Here is a 19,554-nt window from a genome sequence, read left to right as displayed (position 1 = left end):
GAGTGGAAGGTCTCCTCCTCCCCTGAGCTGCACTCCTCCATCTCTTCTCCCGGAGTGACACCCTCCATGTATTGCCATCAGTCGCGGTGTCATTGTGTGGATGGACGCACCCGGAGGCAGATATTACAGAGAGCGGGCCGACTCCGCCCTCTGCTGGGGAACTCATGGAACTACAAATACACAACTGCCATTGTCAGCGTTCATGGGACAGCAGCCTGACTGCGGGATCAGGAAATGGCAGTCACTAGGAGGCAGTGCCCCTCCCCCCATATATCACATTCTGTATACTGAGACCTCATACATCATACATGTTCCGGGGCCCTCCGTGTCCGCACACGTCACTTGTCATGTGTCAGAGTCCGCAGAGAAATGTACCCAGTCATATGACACCACAGGGAGCCCACCGAAGGCACCACAGAGACCCCACCCGAGACCCCACCCGAGACCCCACCGAAGACACCACAGGGACCCCACCGAAGACCCCACCAAAGACACTACAGGGACTTCACTGAAGACAACACAGGGAGCCCACCCGAGACCCCACCCGAGACCCCACCGAAGACACCACAGGGAGCCCACCGAAGGCACCACAGGGACCCCACCCGAGACCCCACCCGAGACCCCACCGAAGACACCACAGGGAGCCCACCGAAGGCACCACAGGGACCCCACCCGAGACCCCACCCGAGACCCCACCGAAGGCACCACAGAGACCCCACCGAAGACACCACAGGGAGCCCACCGAAGGCACCACAGAGACCCTACTGAAGACACCACAGGGACCCCACCGAAGACACCACAGGGACCCCACTGAAGACACCACAGAGACCCCACCCGAGACCCCACCGAAGACACCACAGGGACCCCACCGAAGACCCCACAGGGACCCCACTGAAGACACCACAGAGACCCCACCGAAGACACCACAGGGACCCCACCGGGACCCCACTGAAGACACCACAGGGACCCCACCGAAGACCCCACAGGGACCCCACCAAAGACACTACAGGGACTTCACTGAAGACAACACAGGGAGCCCACCAAAGACACCACAGGGACCCCACCGGAGACACCACAGGGACCCCAACAAAGACAACACAGGAAGCCCACCGAAGACACCACTAAAGACACCGCAGGGACCCCACCGGAGACAACACAGAGACCCCACTGGGACCCCACCGGAGACAACACAGAGACCCCACTGGGACCCCACCAAAGACACCACAAGGACCCCACCGGAGACCCCACTGGGACCCCACCAAAGACACCACAGGGACCCCACCGGAGACCCCACTGGGACCCCACCAAAGACACCACAGGGACCCCACCGGAGACCCCACTGGGACCCCACCAAAGACACCACAGGGACCCCACCAAAGACACCACAGGGACCCCACCGGAGACACCACAGGGACCCCACTGGGACCCCACCAAAGACACCACAGGGACCCCACCAAAGACACCACAGGGACCCCACCGGAGACACCACAGGGACCCCACTGGGACCCCACCAAAGACACCACAGGGACCCCACCGGAGACACCACAGGGACCCCACCAAAGACACCACAGGGACCCCACCGGAGACCCCACTGGGACCCCACCAAAGACACCACAGGGACCCCACCGGAGACCCCACTGGGACCCCACCAAAGACACCACAGGGACCCCACCGGAGACCCCACTGGGACCCCACCAAAGACACCACAGGGACCCCACCGGAGACCCCACTGGGACCCCACCAAAGACACCACAGGGACCCCACCAAAGACACCACAGGGACCCCACCGGAGACACCACAGGGACCCCACTGGGACCCCACCAAAGACACCACAGGGACCCCACCAAAGACACCACAGGGACCCCACCGGAGACACCACAGGGACCCCACTGGGACCCCACCAAAGACACCACAGGGACCCCACCGGAGACACCACAGGGACCCCACCAAAGACACCACAGGGACCCCACCGGAGACCCCACTGGGACCCCACCAAAGACACCACAGGGACCCCACCGGAGACCCCACTGGGACCCCACCAAAGACACCACAGGGACCCCACCGGAGACCCCACTGGGACCCCACCAAAGACACCACAGGGACCCCACCGGAGACCCCACTGGGACCCCACCAAAGACACCACAGGGACCCCACCGGAGACCCCACTGGGACCCCACCAAAGACACCACAGGGACCCCACCGGAGACCCCACTGGGACCCCACCAAAGACACCACAGGGACCCCACCAAAGACACCACAGGGACCCCACCGGAGACACCACAGGGACCCCACTGGGACCCCACCAAAGACACCACAGGGACCCCACCGGAGACCCCACTGGGACCCCACCAAAGACACCACAGGGACCCCACCAAAGACACCACAGGGACCCCAGTGAAGAGGACCTGTCATCAATCTGTAGTTCACACAACTTTGGGGCTCATTTAGATGAGGTCGATCACTAATGCAGCCGATGTGGTTTTGATGCGTTTGGAACACATTAATAAACGTTTGTCCGAATCCCATCCCCCCCCATGTTGTCCGACCCCCATCCCCCCCCCCATGTTGTCCGACCCCCATCCCCCCCCATGTTGTCCGACCCCCATCCCCCCCCATGTTGTCCGTTTGGATTCAGAATGATCACCTCGGCTAGTGACGCCGCCAAACGCATTTTAGACGCGATGTAGACGCCGTAGCAGCGATTGTGATGCGTTTTTGGTGAAGAGGCCAATGGTGGATCAGTTTTGATGCAACGCTGATGTCATCCTGTGGGCGGCGCCGGGCGATGCAACGCACACAATTTTCGCATTCGCTGAGCTTTATAATCGCTCATGAAACTGCGCCTTCATTCTCTCCCTGCACACAGATGGACTCCATGACCTGTCCAGGGGCCCCTGGATTCCCCTTCTGGGGCCCTATTGCTGCCACTTTTGTCTGGTGTAATGTGGCCCCCACATGGCTGAGGTGCTCCACCTGGAAATATCTCCCGCTATCATGGAAATCCTGCTATCAGCGGGGGATGGGCTCGGTGGAATGGCAGCTGATTGGCTGATGTGGCCGAGCGAAGGAAACCATCTGGAGGATCCTATCTGCACTGAGAGGCCCAATCCAGGCCGAGGGCGGGACCGGCAGATGACGACTAATATCCCCGACGTCCTCGCGCAGGACGTGAGAGGACACCGGAAAATACAGACCCCCCATTCACACCACAGGAGACCCAACTGCAACCATTCACTTTATTGCCAACACCAATCAAAACGCAGCGTCCGCGGCTCAGGCAGGAGAGATGGAGCGCCGCCGCCATCACCGGGAATCATGGAAGAAAGAAGGATCTGGAGTCACTGCTGCATGGAGGAGGGGGAGGGGACATCGATCGAATACAAATCGATCAGCAGGGAGAGTGTAGACAGGTCCTCTTCTCATCTCCTCGTCTGCCGCCTGTGGAGGGTCTGGACTTCCTTCATGAGACGCAGGCAGAGCTCGTCCCGATACGGCAACGCCACACACTGTACCGACAGCGGCAATCCCACCCCATCCGCCACCGCCTGCAGAGACACGCAATGAGAGGACATGAGGGACTACAACTCCCCTCCCCCCCAATACTACAGAACACCTTCCCCTCCTCCCCTCCACAATCCCACCCCATCCGCCACCGCCTGCAGAGACACGCAATGAGAGGACATGAGGGACTACAACTCCCCTCCCCCCCAATACTACAGAACACCTTCCCCTCCACAATCCCACCCCATCCGCCACCGCCTGCAGAGACACGCAATGAGAGGACATGAGGGACTACAACTCCCCTCCCCCCCAATACTACAGAACACCTTCCCCTCCACAATCCCACCCCATCCGCCACCGCCTGCAGAGACACGCAATGAGAGGACATGAGGGACTACAACTCCCCTCCCCCCCAATACTACAGAACACCTTCCCCTCCTCCCCTCCACAATCCCACCCCATCCGCCACCGCCTGCAGAGACATGCAATGAGAGGACACGGGTGAGGGGAGGACATGAGGGACTACAACTCCCCTCCCCCCCAATACTACAGAACACCTTCCCCTCCTCCCCTCCACAATCCCACCCCATCCGCCACCGCCTGCAGAGACACGCAATGAGAGGACACGGGTGAGGGGAGGACATGAGGGACTACAACTCCCCTCCCCCCCCAATACTACAGAACACCTTCCCCTCCTCCCCTCCACAATCCCACCCCATCCGCCACCGCCTGCAGAGACACGCAATGAGAGGACGAATAAACCACTTCACCAGAAACAAGCATTCCCCTCCTGACACGGCACCGCTCCTCCCACCAACATCAGTGCCGGGGCATTCTTCCCACAGAGCTGTGCTCTACAACACGCGTCTGACCCCCGCGCTCTGTACATTACACACCCCTGATCCCCGTACTCTGTACATTACACACTCCCGACCCCCGAGGCTCTGTACGTGACACGCCCCCGACCCCCGCGCTGTGTACGTGACACGCCCCCGACCCCCGCACTCTGTACGTGACACGCCCCCGACCCCCGAGGCTCTGTACGTGACACGCTCCTGACCCCTGCGCTGTGTACTTGACACGCTCCTGACCCCTGCGCTCTGTACCTGACACGCCCCTGACCCCTGCGCTCTGTACCTGACACGCCCCTGACCCCTGCGCTTTGTACCTGACACGCGTCTGACCCCTGCGCTGTGTAATTACATGCTCCTGACCCCTGCCTCTGTACATTACACCCCCCCACCCCTGCACTCTGTACATTACACCCTCCCCACCCCTGCACTCTGTACATTACACCCTCCCCACCCCTGCACTCTGTACATTACACCCCCCCCACCCCTGCACTCTGTACATTACACACCCCCGACCCCTGCACCCTGTACATTACACACCCCCGACCCTGCACCCTGTACATTACAAACTCCCGACCCCTGCACTCTGTACATTACACACCCCCGACCCCTGCACTCTGTACATTACACACCCCCGACCCCTGCACTCTGTACATTACACACCCCCGACCCCTGCACTCTGTACATTACACACCCCCAACCCCTGCACCCTGTACATTACACACCCCCGACCCCTGCACCCTGTACATTACACACTCCCGACCCCTGCACTCTGTACATTACACCCCCCTGACCCCTGCACTCTGTACATTACACACTCCTGACCCCTGCACTCTGTACATTACACACTCCCAACCCTGTACATTACACCCCCCTGACCCCTGCACCCTGTACATTACACCCCCCCGACCCCTGCACCCTGTACATTACACACTCCCGACCCTGCACCCTGTACATTACACCCCCCCGACCCCTGCGCCCTGTACATTACACCCTCCCGACCCCTGCGCTCTGTACATTACACACCCCCCGACCCCTGCACCCTGTACATTACACCCCCCCCGACCCCTGCACCCTGTACAATACACCCCCCCGACCCCTGCACTCTGTACATTACACCCCCCCCGACCCCTGCACCCTGTACAATACACCCCCCCGACCCCTGCACTCTGTACAATACACCCCCCCCGACCCCTGCACTCTGTACATTACACCCTCCTGACCCCTGCACCCTGTACATTACACCCCCCCGACCCCTGCACCCTGTACAATACACCCCCCCGACCCCTGCACTCTGTACATTACACCCCCCCCGACCCCTGCACCCTGTACAATACACCCCCCCGACCCCTGCACTCTGTACAATACACCCCCCCCCGACCCCTGCACTCTGTACATTACACCCTCCTGACCCCTGCACCCTGTACATTACACCCCCCTGACCCCTGTACATTACACCCCCCCGACCCCTGCACTCTGTACATTACACACTCCCGACCCCTGCACTCTGTACATTACACACTCCTGACCCCTGCACTCTGTACATTACACACTCCTGACCCCTGCACTCTGTACAATACACCCCCCCGACCCCTGCACCCTGTACATTACACCCCCCGACCCCTGCACTCTGTACATTACACCCCCCCGACCCCTGCACTCTGTACATTACACACCCCTGACCCCTGCACTCTGTACATTACACACTCCTTATCCCTGCACTCTGTACATTACACACCCCCGACCCCTGCACTCTGTACATTACACACCCCCGACCCCTGCGCTCTTCCATTACTATGTATGTTACTATAATCTGGAAGCCCATTTGAACAATAAGGGCCCCCCTTATTTATTACATGGGGGGGCGGTGGCATCTGGCCCCACCCACAGACCCCTACAACCACCCGGACAGGTGTGTGTGGGGGGGGGGGGTGTTCTTTTCATCATCATCACGGCAAGGTTCCCCCCATGTTAGGAGCACACGGTCTGGTGTGGTTCAGGAAGGGGGAGGTCACATGGTCATCTCCTGGCCTCTGTACTGGGGCGTTTATTGTCTCCTCCGGCTGCTGGTGCCGTGTCTCCTCCAACCAACGTCTCCATTCTGTGGGCAGAAAACACTGGTGATGGTGGAAGAGGTGTAGGTGTGTCCGAGACTCTCAGGGAGTCGGGTCCACGCCCCCTTCATACATGTCCACGACAACTCTTCTCTGGTCCCATCAGTCCTAGCAATGACCCCAGGGGGGAGGGGGAACCTCGACCACCCAAAGGTCTCTCAGTGGCACCACTTGGAGGAGACAATTTATACGACCCTACAAAGGGTCAAAGATTCTGCCTGCAGGTGCAAGATGCCCACTGAGCTTCCCACGGGGCCCGAACTGCCTCCCCAGGGGTAAGGGGACCTGTAAGAATACATTCTATTCACCTCTAGACATCTTCTGCCCTCTACTTCCTGTCTCTGCGATGTGCGCACTGCCTGTCTCCGGGATGTTGGGTGAAAACCCCGGAAGGGGGAAGTATAGAAAGAGAGAAGGTCTCAGTCACCTGTCCTGTCTCCGGGATGTTGGGTGAAAACCCCAGAAGGGGGAAGTATAGAGAAAGAGAAGGTCTCAGTCACCTGTCCTGTCTCCGGGATGTTGGGTGAAAACCCCAGAAGGGGGAAGTATAGAAAGAGAGAAGGTCTCAGTCACTTGTCCTGTCTCCGGGATGTTGGGTGAAAACCCCAGGAGGAAGTATAGAAAGAGAGAAGGTCTCAGTCACCTGTCCTGTCTCCGGGATGTTGGGTGAAAACCCCGGAAGGGGGAAGTATAGAAAGAGAGAAGGTCTCAGTCACCTGTCCTGTCTCCGGGATGTTGGGTGAAAACCCCGGAAGGGGGAAGTATAGAGAGAGAGAAGGTCTCAGTCACCTGTCCTGTCTCCGGGATGTTGGGTGAAAACCCCGGAAGGGGGAAGTATAGAAAGAGAGAAGGTCTCAGTCACTTGTCCTGTCTCCGGGATGTTGGGTGAAAACCCCAGGAGGAAGTATAGAAAGAGAGAAGGTCTCAGTCACCTGTCCTGTCTCCGGGATGTTGGGTGAAAACCCCGGAAGGGGGAAGTATAGAGAGAGAGAAGGTCTCAGTCACCTGTCCTGTCTCCGGGATGTTGGGTGAAAACCCCGGAAGGAGGAAGTATAGAAAGAGAGAAGGTCTCAGTCACCTGTCCTGTCTCCGGGATGTTGGGTGAAAACCCCGGAAGGGGGAAGTATAGAAAGAGAGAAGGTCTCAGTCACCTGTCCTGTCTCCGGGATGTTGGGTGAAAACCCCGGAAGGGGGAAGTATAGAGAAAGAGAAGGTCTCAGTCCCCTGTCCTGTCTCTGGGATGTTGGGTGAAAACCCCGGAAGGGGGAAGTATAGAGAAAGAGAAGGTCTCAGTCACCTGTCCTGTCTCCTGGATGTTGGGTGAAAACCCCAGAAGGAGGAAGTATAGAGAGAGAGAAGGTCTTAGTCACCTGTCCTGTCTCCGGGATGTTGGGTGAAAACCCCAGAAGGGGGAAGTATAGAGAAAGAGAAGGTCTCAGTCACCTGTCCTGTCTCCGGGATGTTGGGTGAAAACCCCGGAAGGGGGAAGTATAGAAAGAGAGAAGGTCTCAGTCACCTGTCCTGTCTCCGGGATGTTGGGTGAAAACCCCAGAAGGGGGAAGTATAGAGAAAGAGAAGGTCTCAGTCACCTGTCCTGTCTCCGGGATGTTGGGTGAAAACCCCGGAAGGGGGAAGTATAGAAAGAGAGAAGGTCTCAGTCACCTGTCCTGTCTCCGGGATGTTGGGTGAAAACCCCGGAAGGGGGAAGTATAGAGAAAGAGAAGGTCTCAGTCCCCTGTCCTGTCTCTGGGATGTTGGGTGAAAACCCCGGAAGGGGGAAGTATAGAGAAAGAGAAGGTCTCAGTCACCTGTCCTGTCTCCTGGATGTTGGGTGAAAACCCCAGAAGGAGGAAGTATAGAGAGAGAGAAGGTCTTAGTCACCTGTCCTGTCTCCGGGATGTTGGGTGAAAACCCCAGAAGGAGGAAGTATAGAGAGAGAGAAGGTCTCAGTCACCTGTCCTGTCTCTGGGATGTTGGGTGAAAACCCCGGAAGGGGGAAGTATAGAGAGAGAGAAGGTCTCAGTCACCTGTCCTGTCTCCGGGATGTTGGGTGAAAACCCCGGAAGGGGGAAGTATAGAAAGAGAGAAGGTCTCAGTCACCTGTCCTGTCTCTGGGATGTTGGGTGAAAACCCCAGAAGGGGGAAGTATAGAGAGAGAGAAGGTCTCAGTCACCTGTCCTGTCTCTGGGAGTTGCTGTTGTGGTATTTTCACCCAGACCAGAAGACGAGACTACTATGCAAGTATTCCTGTCTTCTGCTTGTTTGCCTGCAGCGGCCATAGTGAGTATCTATTGCTCTTGTCTGACATGTGCGGTGGCAGGTAGGTCGGTGTGTGCTCCTCTAGGTGTGTAGTGGTCGCCCTCCGGTATATTGGTAGGGGAACCTCTAACTCCTGAGAGTACAGGAATATGCAGCCTCCCGGCGGGTGGACCTTGACCCCGAGAGGTCACATATCTGTGTACCGAATTGTAAAGAAACCTGTGCTGAGTGTGCACACCCTGCCCCTCCCGGCAGTTACCAACCCCTAGCAGAAAGCTCCTATTCGCTGCTTGTGGGGGGCTTTCCGATCTTGTGACAGCCAATCACGGCGGTCACATGATCATAAACCTCGCCCCACCTCCCAGCATCAGAAATCTCTTGAAGGGGTGGGAGGCACGGGCTTTAAGGGGTTAACAGAGTTCATTTTAGTGAACTCTCTCCCTCCTGGGCCGGGGTTCTATAGCTGCTTCTAGATTAGGGTTCAATAACCAGCAATGGCGACAGGCAGGTTGGGCACCTGATGGCCACTTCTGGTAATTAGAGGTCTGGATGCTTCTAGAATGGGACTACGAGCAGATAGGCCGACTCTGAGCTCCACTTACTGTCAGTGAGAAGCTCCTTTCCAAGCTAGTTGGACATTGGCTGGAGGGTCTTCCCATCACCGCTGATCTTGTCTTCAGGTCCCTGACACAAACGCCACATCACGTCAGGGGCCCTGCAACTGGACTGTAACATCCAACTGGAGGGATCTCTATTAATCACTATATATACCCGGGTATATATAGTGGAGGCATTGTCCTGGGTGGAGACCCTGTTATGGGTGGAAGCCCTGTCCTGGATCGAGACCCTGTCCTGGGTGGAGACTCTGTCCTGGGTGGGGGTCCTATCCTGGGTGGGGATCCTATCCTGGGTGGGGATCCTATCCTGGGTGGAGGCCCTGTCCTGGGTGGAGGCCCTGTACTGGATGGAGACCCTGTCTTTGGTGGAGGCCCTGTCCTGGGAGGGGTAATGGGTGGAGACCCTGTCCTGGGTTGAGGTCCTGTCCTGGGTGGAAATACTGTCCTGGGTGGAGGCCCTGTCCTAGCTGGAGGCTGTGTCCTAGGTGGGGGTCCTTTCCTTAGTTGAGGCCCTGTTCTGGGTGGGGGTCCTGTCCTGGGTGGGGGTCCTGTCCTGGGTGGGGGCCCTGTCCTGGGTTGAGGCCCTGTCCTGGGTTGAGATCTTGTCCTGGGTTGAGGCCCTGTCCTGGATGGAGGCTTTGTCATGGGTGGGGGTCCTGTCCTTAGTGGAGGCCCTGTCCTGGGTGGGGGTCCTGTCCTGGGTGGGGGTCCTTTCCTGGGTGGGGCCCCTGTCCTGGGTGGGGGCCCTATTTTGGATGGAGGCCCTGCCACCTTTATTATCAATCCCATGCTTCCATTTCATGAAGGGTCTGGTTCTCTTATCGACCAATAGGTGTAGCACAATATCCTGTGTGGGAGGGCCATTTCTCATATCCCCGCCTCCCCCAAAACACAGCTACACACCTTTTTGAAGCATTTGTCCCAGAAGTCATCATTGTATCCGGTGTAATGTCTCAGGGCCTCCTCATCTTCTTTGGTGACAAAACCAACAGGAACCACCCCGGCCGGGAACTGGAGCACGTTGTACAGAACAGTGTAGCTGATAGCAGCTGCAAGAGAGGACATTATAGATGGAGTCATTGAGAGTCATGTGACCGCCTCTATGTCCCACTACTGGTCTCCAGTACACTCATGTGGAGTCATGTGACCGCCTCTATGTCCCACTACTGGTCTCCAGTACACTCATGTGGAGTCATGTGACCGCCTCTATGTCCCACTACTGGTCTCCAGTACACTCATGTGGAGTCATGTGACCGCCTCTATGTCCCACTACTGGTCTCCAGTACACTCATGTGGAGTCATGTGACCGCCTCTATGTCCCACTACTGGTCTCCGGTACATTCATGTGGAGTCATGTGACCGCCTCTATGTCCCACTACTGGTCTCCGGTACACTCATGTGAAGTCATGTGACCGCCTCTATGTCCCACTACTGGTCTCCGGTACACTCATGTGGAGTCATGTGACCGCCTCTACGTCCCACTACTGGCCTCAGGTACTCTCATGTGGAGTCATGTGACCGCCTCTACGTCCCTCTACTGGTCTCCACCACATTGGCTGACAGAGGACATGAGGGCGAGCACACTGGTGACCATTCATATTTGGACTTATCAGTGGAGACAACCTTCCCCCAAAGCCAAGACCCTCCATTTCAGTCCCCTGAGATGCTCAGCTTAGAAGAACCTCCACGTTTTCCTTCATTTAGAGGGTGATTTTTGGTGGGGGGGGGGGTTGTATTTTGTCTTTTAAAGTTTAAAATGATCAGACCAATGATGGGCAATTTGTGGCACAGGAACCGTCCCAGGATAGGTGAAAGGAGCCTCCAAAACCCACGGGAGACATTAAAATCTATTGTACCCTTAATGACCACGAAAACCACCTCAGTTCCACCATTCCTATTGACTGCAATGTATTCCCCCCAAATGGTGCCATTTCCCCCTACTTATATACTGATCAGAGGGAAACCAGAACCAATCAGACTGGGTCTTCTATCCCAATCAGCCAATACTCTTGGCCAGGAGCCGCGGTGTCTGCAGCTCCCTAATACTCGTTAGGTTGCTGGATTACGAGACGGCCACCCAAGGACTACAAGGGTCTGATGGAACCTGAGGAGGAGGAAGGTCACCATACTTCAGAGCTCCCATCACCCCCTTTACCTGGTCCATTATCATTCTAAAGATGACCTCTGACCCTGCAATCTCCATCTCTATGTAATATGAAGGCCAACCAAAATGACTGCTTCAGTTTTGTACCCAATCAGGAAGGCCCTTCCACTATATAATTGTCGGTAGATCTAAAGAAGATCGTACTGTCAGATTGCAATGTGTGTGATGAGATGTAATGCCTACCAGCCCATCCCCCATCCACACAGCCATGACATGGAGTCTACCTAGAAGTTTCACTGGGTATCCGACGTTGAAGGCCGGACCTAACATGGGACAAAGGACCACGTCCAGCTTCAGCTTCTTCCATTCCCTGATGAACTCCGCCTGATATTCCTGGAGGAAACAACACAAGAAGATGAAGCTTGCCACAGGAGCTAGCACTCACCACAACAGCCGACTGCAGGAACTGACACTCTACAAAAGGGCAGAGATGGTCACTGACCTGGATGGGGGCAATATGTCGGTGATAATATCTCTGGATGTATGGCCAATCGTATACTAGACAGTGAGAAGAACGCTCACTTGCTGGAAACAGCTCATTTGATCGATTAAACCCTGAGAGAAAAATGTCCCCAGCAACCAATCAGATCCGGCTTCCATTCCTCCAGGCTGTGATTGGTTGCTGTGGACAACACAGACATATTCCTGCATGTTGCACCTTCATAATGTGATGTCTGAGAATCGGCGGACAGAACGAACGATGAGGTGAAGAAAATGGAGAAATGACAGATATGAATCATAACCGATCTCGTGTGACCAAATCTCTGCTCTCCAGACCCGGCAACGTTACCTCCAGGGCCACATGGTCCATCCAGTGTTCCTGTATAGATCTGCATGGAGGAAGCACAGAGGAGTCACTGCAGACACAAATCTTCAGATTGTCCCCCTGCCTCCTCTCTACCATTTTCATCCCCAGTAACCCCCCATCCCTGAGGAAGGGACCCCAGAACAGAATGGGCCCCCAGAGAGTGACCTCCATGGGGTGTCTAGAGGTGATTATCTGTTTCCTTCACTATAAAGAGGAAATCAGAGATTCCTTATTAAACATTTCTGGAACCGTCCCTTCAGTTGTCCTGAGGTCTACAGACTCCTCCCACATCCCATGTCTGACCAATCATAGAGGTGGGAGTCTCACCTGGGTCCGGCAGTGGAGTGGGTGACTTTAGAGATCCTTGGAGCCTGCAAAACATTTCAATAAGAGATCATCATCATCAGGAGCAAATTATGGGGAGGAGACCCAGCTATCAAAGGGCCCAAAGGGGCCCCCAGTGTGATCAATGGTGAGGAAAGGACACTGTATGGGGTTGCTGGTGGTGCTGCTTGAGGTGGTTTATTCAAATATTAGTAATTAGAGAGTTCTTATATTCACATCCCACCACCTCAGACTCCTTCCTTCCTTCCCTTCCCTCCCCTTCCCTTCCTTTCCTTTCCTTCCCTCCCCTCCTTCCCTTCCTTCCCTCCCCTCCTTCCCTTCCTTCCCTCCCCTCCTTCCCTTCCTTCCTTTCCTCCCTTCCTTCCCTTCCCTCCCCTCCTTCCCTTCCCTTCCTTCCCTCCCCTCCTTCCCTCCCTTCCTTCCCTTCCTTCCTTCCTTCCTTCCCTCCCTTCCTTCCCTCCCTTCCTTCCCTCCCTTCCCTCCCTCCCCTTCCTTCCCTCCCCTCCTTCCCTTCCCTTCCTTCCCTCCCCTCCTTCCCTTCCCTTCCTTCCCTCCCTCCCCTCCTTCCCTTCCTCCCCTCCTTCCCTTCCTTCCTTCTCTCCCTCCTTCCCTCCCTCCCCTCCTTCTCTCCCCTCCTCCCTTCCCTTCCTCCCCATGTCTCTCATTTCTCACACTCCCATTATCTGCACACTCAGAAATAATAGGAATCTCTAAGAGGTGGGATATCTGCGTCACCGGAGGAAGTAGACGGCTCCATACTCTCCTGATATCCAGGGCGTTCCATCGCTTCAACTGGCTCTCTGAAGTTCTCTGATCCAATCCCGTTATAAAGGGGGGACATCACTGTGGCATTTTGGGGCCCACATGGGCCTCTGTGGCCTTGTCCCGGCAGATGTCACCCAACGACTTCCAGCCGAACTTCTCTGCTTTTGCTGCAACTTCCTATCACTATAAGTCGTCCTTCTGAACATTTCATACAATTCGTGGCTTTTACCGCTTCCTAGGTTAGAGCGTTGACACTGGATAATGCTCTCTAGGTCGGGATATTCGATATTTAGGATGTTAAGCAAAAGAAAATGATGGGAGGCACAGCATGGAAGAATGAAGGAATGAAAGAATGAATGAATCAGTATGTGATGAGAGCCAAGCTGAAAGCCACGGGCTCCTCCATGGATTGTCTGCTTACTATGGGCCAGAGGAGGGAGGAGTAGGTCCTGGTCAGCGTAGATGGGAAGCTGTACCGGGAAACACTTTCAGCCAAGTGGATGTCCACAACGTTCTCCTCACTGGAAACAAACAGAAGAGACAAAACATCAGTCCTCTGGAGGGAACTCCATGCAAACTGGTCAGTTGGCCAACTATTGGACTGATGTTCAAAGAAAAGAGCATAAAGGAGAACAAATGCAAAATCTTAGTAATTCGCAGTAAATATCCAAAATTCTTCTACCCATTTGTTACAATTTGCACCAAATAAATTCACCATTTGAGTCTCGGCATTATTACAAATTCTGACGACAACGAATCTGAGCGTCAGCAGATTCGCTTCATTATACGCTAAGCCCGGTTCACTTTGAAATCGAGTTCCAATATATGAAGGTGGTCCATGCAAAGTTCTCCCTCACTAATGGGACCTTCAACTTACAACTTGTCTGCCAACGTCTTCCCTCCATCACCAAAGAGTGCCGTTTTCAGAAACATCTCATAGGCATGATCTACTCGAGGTGGTTGGAATGGGATGAGCTGAAAGGATAAATAATGTCTCCTTCAGGAGTCCGGCTCTGTTTATTAGGGGAGTAGATGGGCGTTTACCCCTCTCCCAGGAGACAGTAGAGATTCCCCCTTACCTGGTGTCCAGCCTCTGCTAGAAGCTGCTTGGTCTCCAGCAGTACACGTCTCATTCCAGGACCAGGAAGGAAGAAGCCGTCCTCCTCATAGTATCCGATACGAAGAGGTGTATGGCTGGAGTAGAGCTGGAAGAGGCCAGGAGAAGACATTTCATTGGGCAGACGTGATATGGCGGCAGGACCTGTAGAGGTCATCCAATCATGGTATTGTTCTTCCATATCTAGGACCTGTAGAGGTCATCCAATCATCGTATTGTTCTTCCATATCTAGGACCTGTAGAGGTCATCCAATCATCATCCAATCATCATATTGTTCTTCCATATCTAGGACCTGTAGAGGTCATCCAATCATCATATTGTTCTTCCATATCTAGGACCTGTAGAGGTCATCCAATCATCATCCAATCATCATATTGTTCTTCTATATCTAGGACCTGTAGAGGTCATCCAATCATCATCCAATCATCATCCAATCATCGTTTTGTTCTTCCATATCTGGGACCTGTAGAGGTCATCCAATCATCATCCAATCATCATCCAATCATCGTATTGTTCTTCTATATCTGGGACCTGTAGAGGTCATCCAATCATCATCCAATCATCATCCAATCATCCTTTTGTTCTTCCATATCTGGGACCTGTAGAGGTCATCCAATCATCATCCAATCATCCTTTTGTTCTTCCATATCTAGGACCTGTAGAGGTCATCCAATCATCATCCAATCATCCTTTTGTTCTTCCATATCTGGGACCTGTAGAGGTCATCCAATCATCATCCAATCATCCTTTTGTTCTTCCATATCTAGGACCTGTAGAGGTCATCCAATCATCATCCAATCATCCTTTTGTTCTTCCATATCTAGGACCTGTAGAGGTCATCCAATCATCATCCAATCATCGTTTTGTTCTTCCATATCTGGGACCTGTAGAGGTCATCCAATCATCATCCAATCATCATCCAATCATCCTTTTGTTCTTCCATATCTAGGACCTGTAGAGGTCATCCAATCATCATCCAATCATCATCCAATCATCCTTTTGTTCTTCCATATCTGGGACCTGTAGAGGTCATCCAATCATCATCCAATCATCATCCAATCATCCTTTTGTTCTTCCATATCTGGGACCACCTTAAGGTTCACGTAGAACCAAAACGTTTATTTTTTAGTTTTAGAAAGATTGGGGGAGGGGTTAAAAGTCCTATAAGGTCCAAATAGAGGCTGCCGTCCTCACAGTACTGGACCTTGTAATGTTGGGTTCTCCAAGTGATTGCCATGGATGATGCCGTGCCAGAACCAGATGTACTGATCCAAAGCCACTGGCACGCCGAATCATCGTCACCTCAGGCACCAGAAACCGACATCTCAAGGCAAAGCAGAGTCCACTTCCCAGGGCAGCAGAGTCAGCAAGGACCAGAATGATCCGGGAAATGTCGCCAAGGATCGGAATGATCCGGGAAATGTCGCCAAGGATGGGAATGATCAGGGAAATGTCGCCAAGGATCGGAATGATCAGGGAAATGTCGCCAAGGATCGGAATGATCAGGGAAATGTCGCCAAGGATCGGAATGACCAGGGAAATGTCGCCAAGGGTCGGAATGATCAGGGAAATGTCGCCAAGGGTCGGAATGATCAGGGAAATGTAGCCAAGGATCGGAATGACCAGGGAAATGTCGCCAAGGGTCGGAATGATCAGGGAAATGTCGCCAAGGGTCGGAATGACCAGGGAAATGTCGCCAAGGATCGGAATGACCAGGGAAATGTAGCCAAGGATCGGAATGACCAGGGAAATGTCGCCAAGGGTCGGAATGATCAGGGAAATGTCGCCAAGGGTCGGAATGACCAGGGAAATGTCGCCAAGGACCGGAATGATCAGGGAAATGTCGCCAAGGACCGGAATGACCAGGGAAATGTCGCCAAGGACCGGAATGATCAGGGAAATGTCGCCAAGGACCGGAATGACCAGGGAAATGTCGGCAAGCATGGGAATGATCAGGGAAATGTCGGCAAGGACGGGAATGATCGGGGAAATGTTGCCAAGGATCAGAATGGCCATGCAAATGTTGCCAAGGATGGGAATGATCAGGGAAATGTTGCCAAGAGACAGAATTGTCAGGGAAATGTCGCCAAGGATGGGAATGATCCGGGAAATGTCGCCAAGGATGGGAATGATCCGGGAAATGTCGCCAAGGATGGGAATGATCCGGGAAATGTCGCCAAGGATGGGAATGATCAGGGAAATGTCACCAAGGATCGGAATGATCAGGGAAATGTCGCCAAGGATCGGAATGACCAGGGAAATGTCGCCAAGGATCGGAATGACCAGGGAAATGTCGCCAAGGATCGGAATGACCAGGGAAATGTCGCCAAGGATCGGAATGACCAGGGAAATGTCGCCAAGGACCGGAATGACCAGGGAAATGTCGGCAAGCATGGGAATAATCAGGGAAATGTTGGCAAGGACGGGAATGATCGGGGAAATGTTGCCAATGATCATAATGGCCATGCAAATGTTGCCAAGGATGGGAATGATCAGGGAAATGTTGCCAAGAGACAGAATTGTCAGGGAAATGTCACCAAGGATGGGAATGATCAGGGAAATGTCACCAAGGATCGGAATGATCAAGGAAATGTCGCCAAGGACCGGAATGATCAGGGAAGAGGCCCCAGCAGGAGGGATGCGTAGATAGCAGCATAGTTGTGTCTCCTTACCTCCTCATTGAAGTAGATGGGGGGAACATTGGGGTCCAGGCGGAACATCTCATCACACAGCAGAGCTCTCATAGCCAGAACCAGACCGTCCACATCTTGTGCCATCGGACCGATGACAAGAGGCACTGAAAGAAAAGTATTAGTGTATATACATTCTGGAGGAAAGAAGGGAAAGGATGGACATGACTGAAACCTTCAATTACATGAAGGAAGTGAAGAAGGTTCAGGATGGCAGGATTTTCAGTATGAGGAGAAGACGAAGAACATGGAGACCTCCAACTAGAGGAGGAAGATTCAGAACTTGTAGGAGGAGTCAGGCAACAAGAAATGGATTTAAACACATTTTAGACAAACAGATCTATACTGACAAAAAAAATAAAAAAGTGCCGGACGGGAGGGATCATGTTTGTTTAGTCTGTTGTCACCACGTTTATATGTTCATATACAAAGATACCCCATTATTGGTGAGAATGAAGGGGAACATACCCCCAATGAGGACAATGGACCCTTTTCTGTATATCAATAATACATTCATTGTTTTTATGACTGTGTTGTCCTTCAGGTGAAGAGAGTCCATATTCCTCATTGGGGGTACGTTCCCCTTCAATCCCCTATAGTAGGATGATGGCACCCCGATATTTGCAGTGATGTCTACTAACACAAGGCTTGTCATACTCATTATCGGTGATTTGATTTTCTAAATAAATACAAATCAATATACAGTAAAGTGATGAATCGTTCAGATCAAATCTGCTGGTGGATTCCAGGATTTCATACCAAAGATTATCCTTTGGACGCCCGAACACTCAACCTGGAGATCTTGAGTCCTAGTTGGCCAATCACTTATTACCAACGTTGACTTTAAAGGTCTCATGTACAAGGGTCGCTTCTCCCAGCCCCCTCAGTGACCTAAAGCTTGGGCAGGGTCGGTCAGATGGTCACCGGCCACCAATCATTACTGCAGAGAGTGTGTTGTGTCTCATCTGCAGGAGATGAGAAGGTCTTCCCATGTGTGCACTGATCATTATACAGAGAGGTTGGCTTTATACTGGGCAGGGAATTCCTGTGAGCTTACTGAGAAGGACATCCACATGTGTGCATTTTCTGGCATGTGGCTCTGCAGTTGGAAGACCTCTAGATGTAAGTTCTTGCTCATGCGCCTGGTATCAGTAGTGCCAAATGTCTAGAGGGCCTGCCATTTCCTAGATCTTCAGCTACTTCTCAGTGACTTGTATCTGGTGGATTTATTGTTTATACTGACCCACCTTCCATTCCTGACCCTCTCTTTGCGCTTTCATGTACCTTTGACTTGGATTCTTGATGATCTGGTTTTGATTTCATCTGGTCACTAGCTGGTTCATCTGCCTGTTGATGACCCCAACCTGCTGCAGACTCTGCCTTCCTGCAAACCTAGTGATGACCTCAGCCTTTTCCAGACCCCTCTCCTGATGACCTGCTACCTTCCTACCCACCTAGTGAGGACCTCAGCCTGTTCCAGACCCCCCTTTCCTGATACCTTCCTTCCCACCTATTGAATAGTTTGGCCTGTTCCAAACTCCCCTCTCTTGATGACTTGGTACCTTCTGCCCATCCAGTGATTAGCTTGGCCTGTTCCACTTCCCCCTCTCCTGATGACCTGGTACCTTCCTACCCACCTAGTGAGGACCTCAGCCTGTTCCAGACCCCCCTTTCCTGATAACCTGGTACCTTACTGTCCACCTAGTGATTAGCTTGACCTGTTCCAGTCATCCCTCTCCTGATGACTTGGTACCTTTTTGCCCACCTAGTGATTAGCTTGACCTGTTCCAGACTCTGCCTCTGCTGATGTACCTTCTGCCCTACTTCTGACCTCAGCCTGTTGCAGACTCCATCAATGACCTGGTACTTTCCTGCCCACCTAGTGATGACTTCAACCTGTCCCACACTTTGTCTCCACTGATGACCTAGTACCTTCCTGCAAACCTAGTGATGATCTCAGTCTTCTCCAGACTCTGCCTTTGCTGATAACCTGGTACCTTCTTGTCCACCTAGAGATGACCTTGGCCTACTTCACTACCCCGCTGCTGACCTATTCTATGAGGTCTTCTCCTGTTCATCTGCTAGTGACCCTGACTTTGCCTCCCACCACAGTCCTGCTGTTGTTCCAGAGTTCCACTTTAGCCTCTACACATGAACTCCATGGGTTGCGCTCTGGGGATACAGAGCCTCCAGAGGATGGCTGGACATCCATCATCATTCTGCCACTGGCCAGTTCTTCTCTGCTGAAGCTGGAGGCTCAAGCCATCACCAACATTCATTTTCAGCATTCCTTCGCCTCCTGAGCTGCAGCTTCCCGTCTCA

The 19,554-nt window shown here is 53.6% G+C and overlaps 1 protein-coding gene across 2 annotated transcripts in view; it reads right to left on the bottom strand.

Annotated features, from left to right (window-relative positions):
- Nucleotides 1-3,222: 3,222 nt before the first annotated feature.
- The window catches only part of LOC149427424 (vitamin D3 hydroxylase-associated protein-like), a 28,336-nt gene continuing 12,004 nt past the window's right edge, over nucleotides 3,223-19,554 (bottom strand). Inside the window, exons 7-15 of one of the 2 annotated variants that reach the window (XM_089668053.1) lie at nucleotides 17,215-17,339; nucleotides 14,504-14,731; nucleotides 14,302-14,399; nucleotides 13,846-13,945; nucleotides 12,642-12,685; nucleotides 12,297-12,336; nucleotides 11,731-11,839; nucleotides 10,246-10,391; nucleotides 3,223-3,545 (exon numbers count right to left, since the gene is read on the bottom strand). In XM_089668053.1, coding sequence (XP_089524179.1) covers nucleotides 3,420-3,545; nucleotides 10,246-10,391; nucleotides 11,731-11,839; nucleotides 12,297-12,336; nucleotides 12,642-12,685; nucleotides 13,846-13,945; nucleotides 14,302-14,399; nucleotides 14,504-14,731; nucleotides 17,215-17,339 — 1,016 coding nt within the window. In that variant the 3' untranslated portion in view covers nucleotides 3,223-3,419. The remainder of the gene's footprint in view (nucleotides 3,546-10,245; nucleotides 10,392-11,730; nucleotides 11,840-12,296; nucleotides 12,337-12,641; nucleotides 12,686-13,845; nucleotides 13,946-14,301; nucleotides 14,400-14,503; nucleotides 14,732-17,214; nucleotides 17,340-19,554) is intronic. The other variant, XM_089668054.1, reaches the window with a different exon arrangement.

This window comes from Staurois parvus, unplaced genomic scaffold (genome assembly GCF_062004578.1).
Source record: "Staurois parvus isolate SC_StPar_1 unplaced genomic scaffold, SC_StPar_1.0 ptg003777l, whole genome shotgun sequence".
Taxonomy (NCBI): domain Eukaryota; kingdom Metazoa; phylum Chordata; class Amphibia; order Anura; family Ranidae; genus Staurois; species Staurois parvus.
Note: the sequence above shows the minus strand (reverse complement) of the source record. Positions and strands in the feature narration are given on the sequence as shown.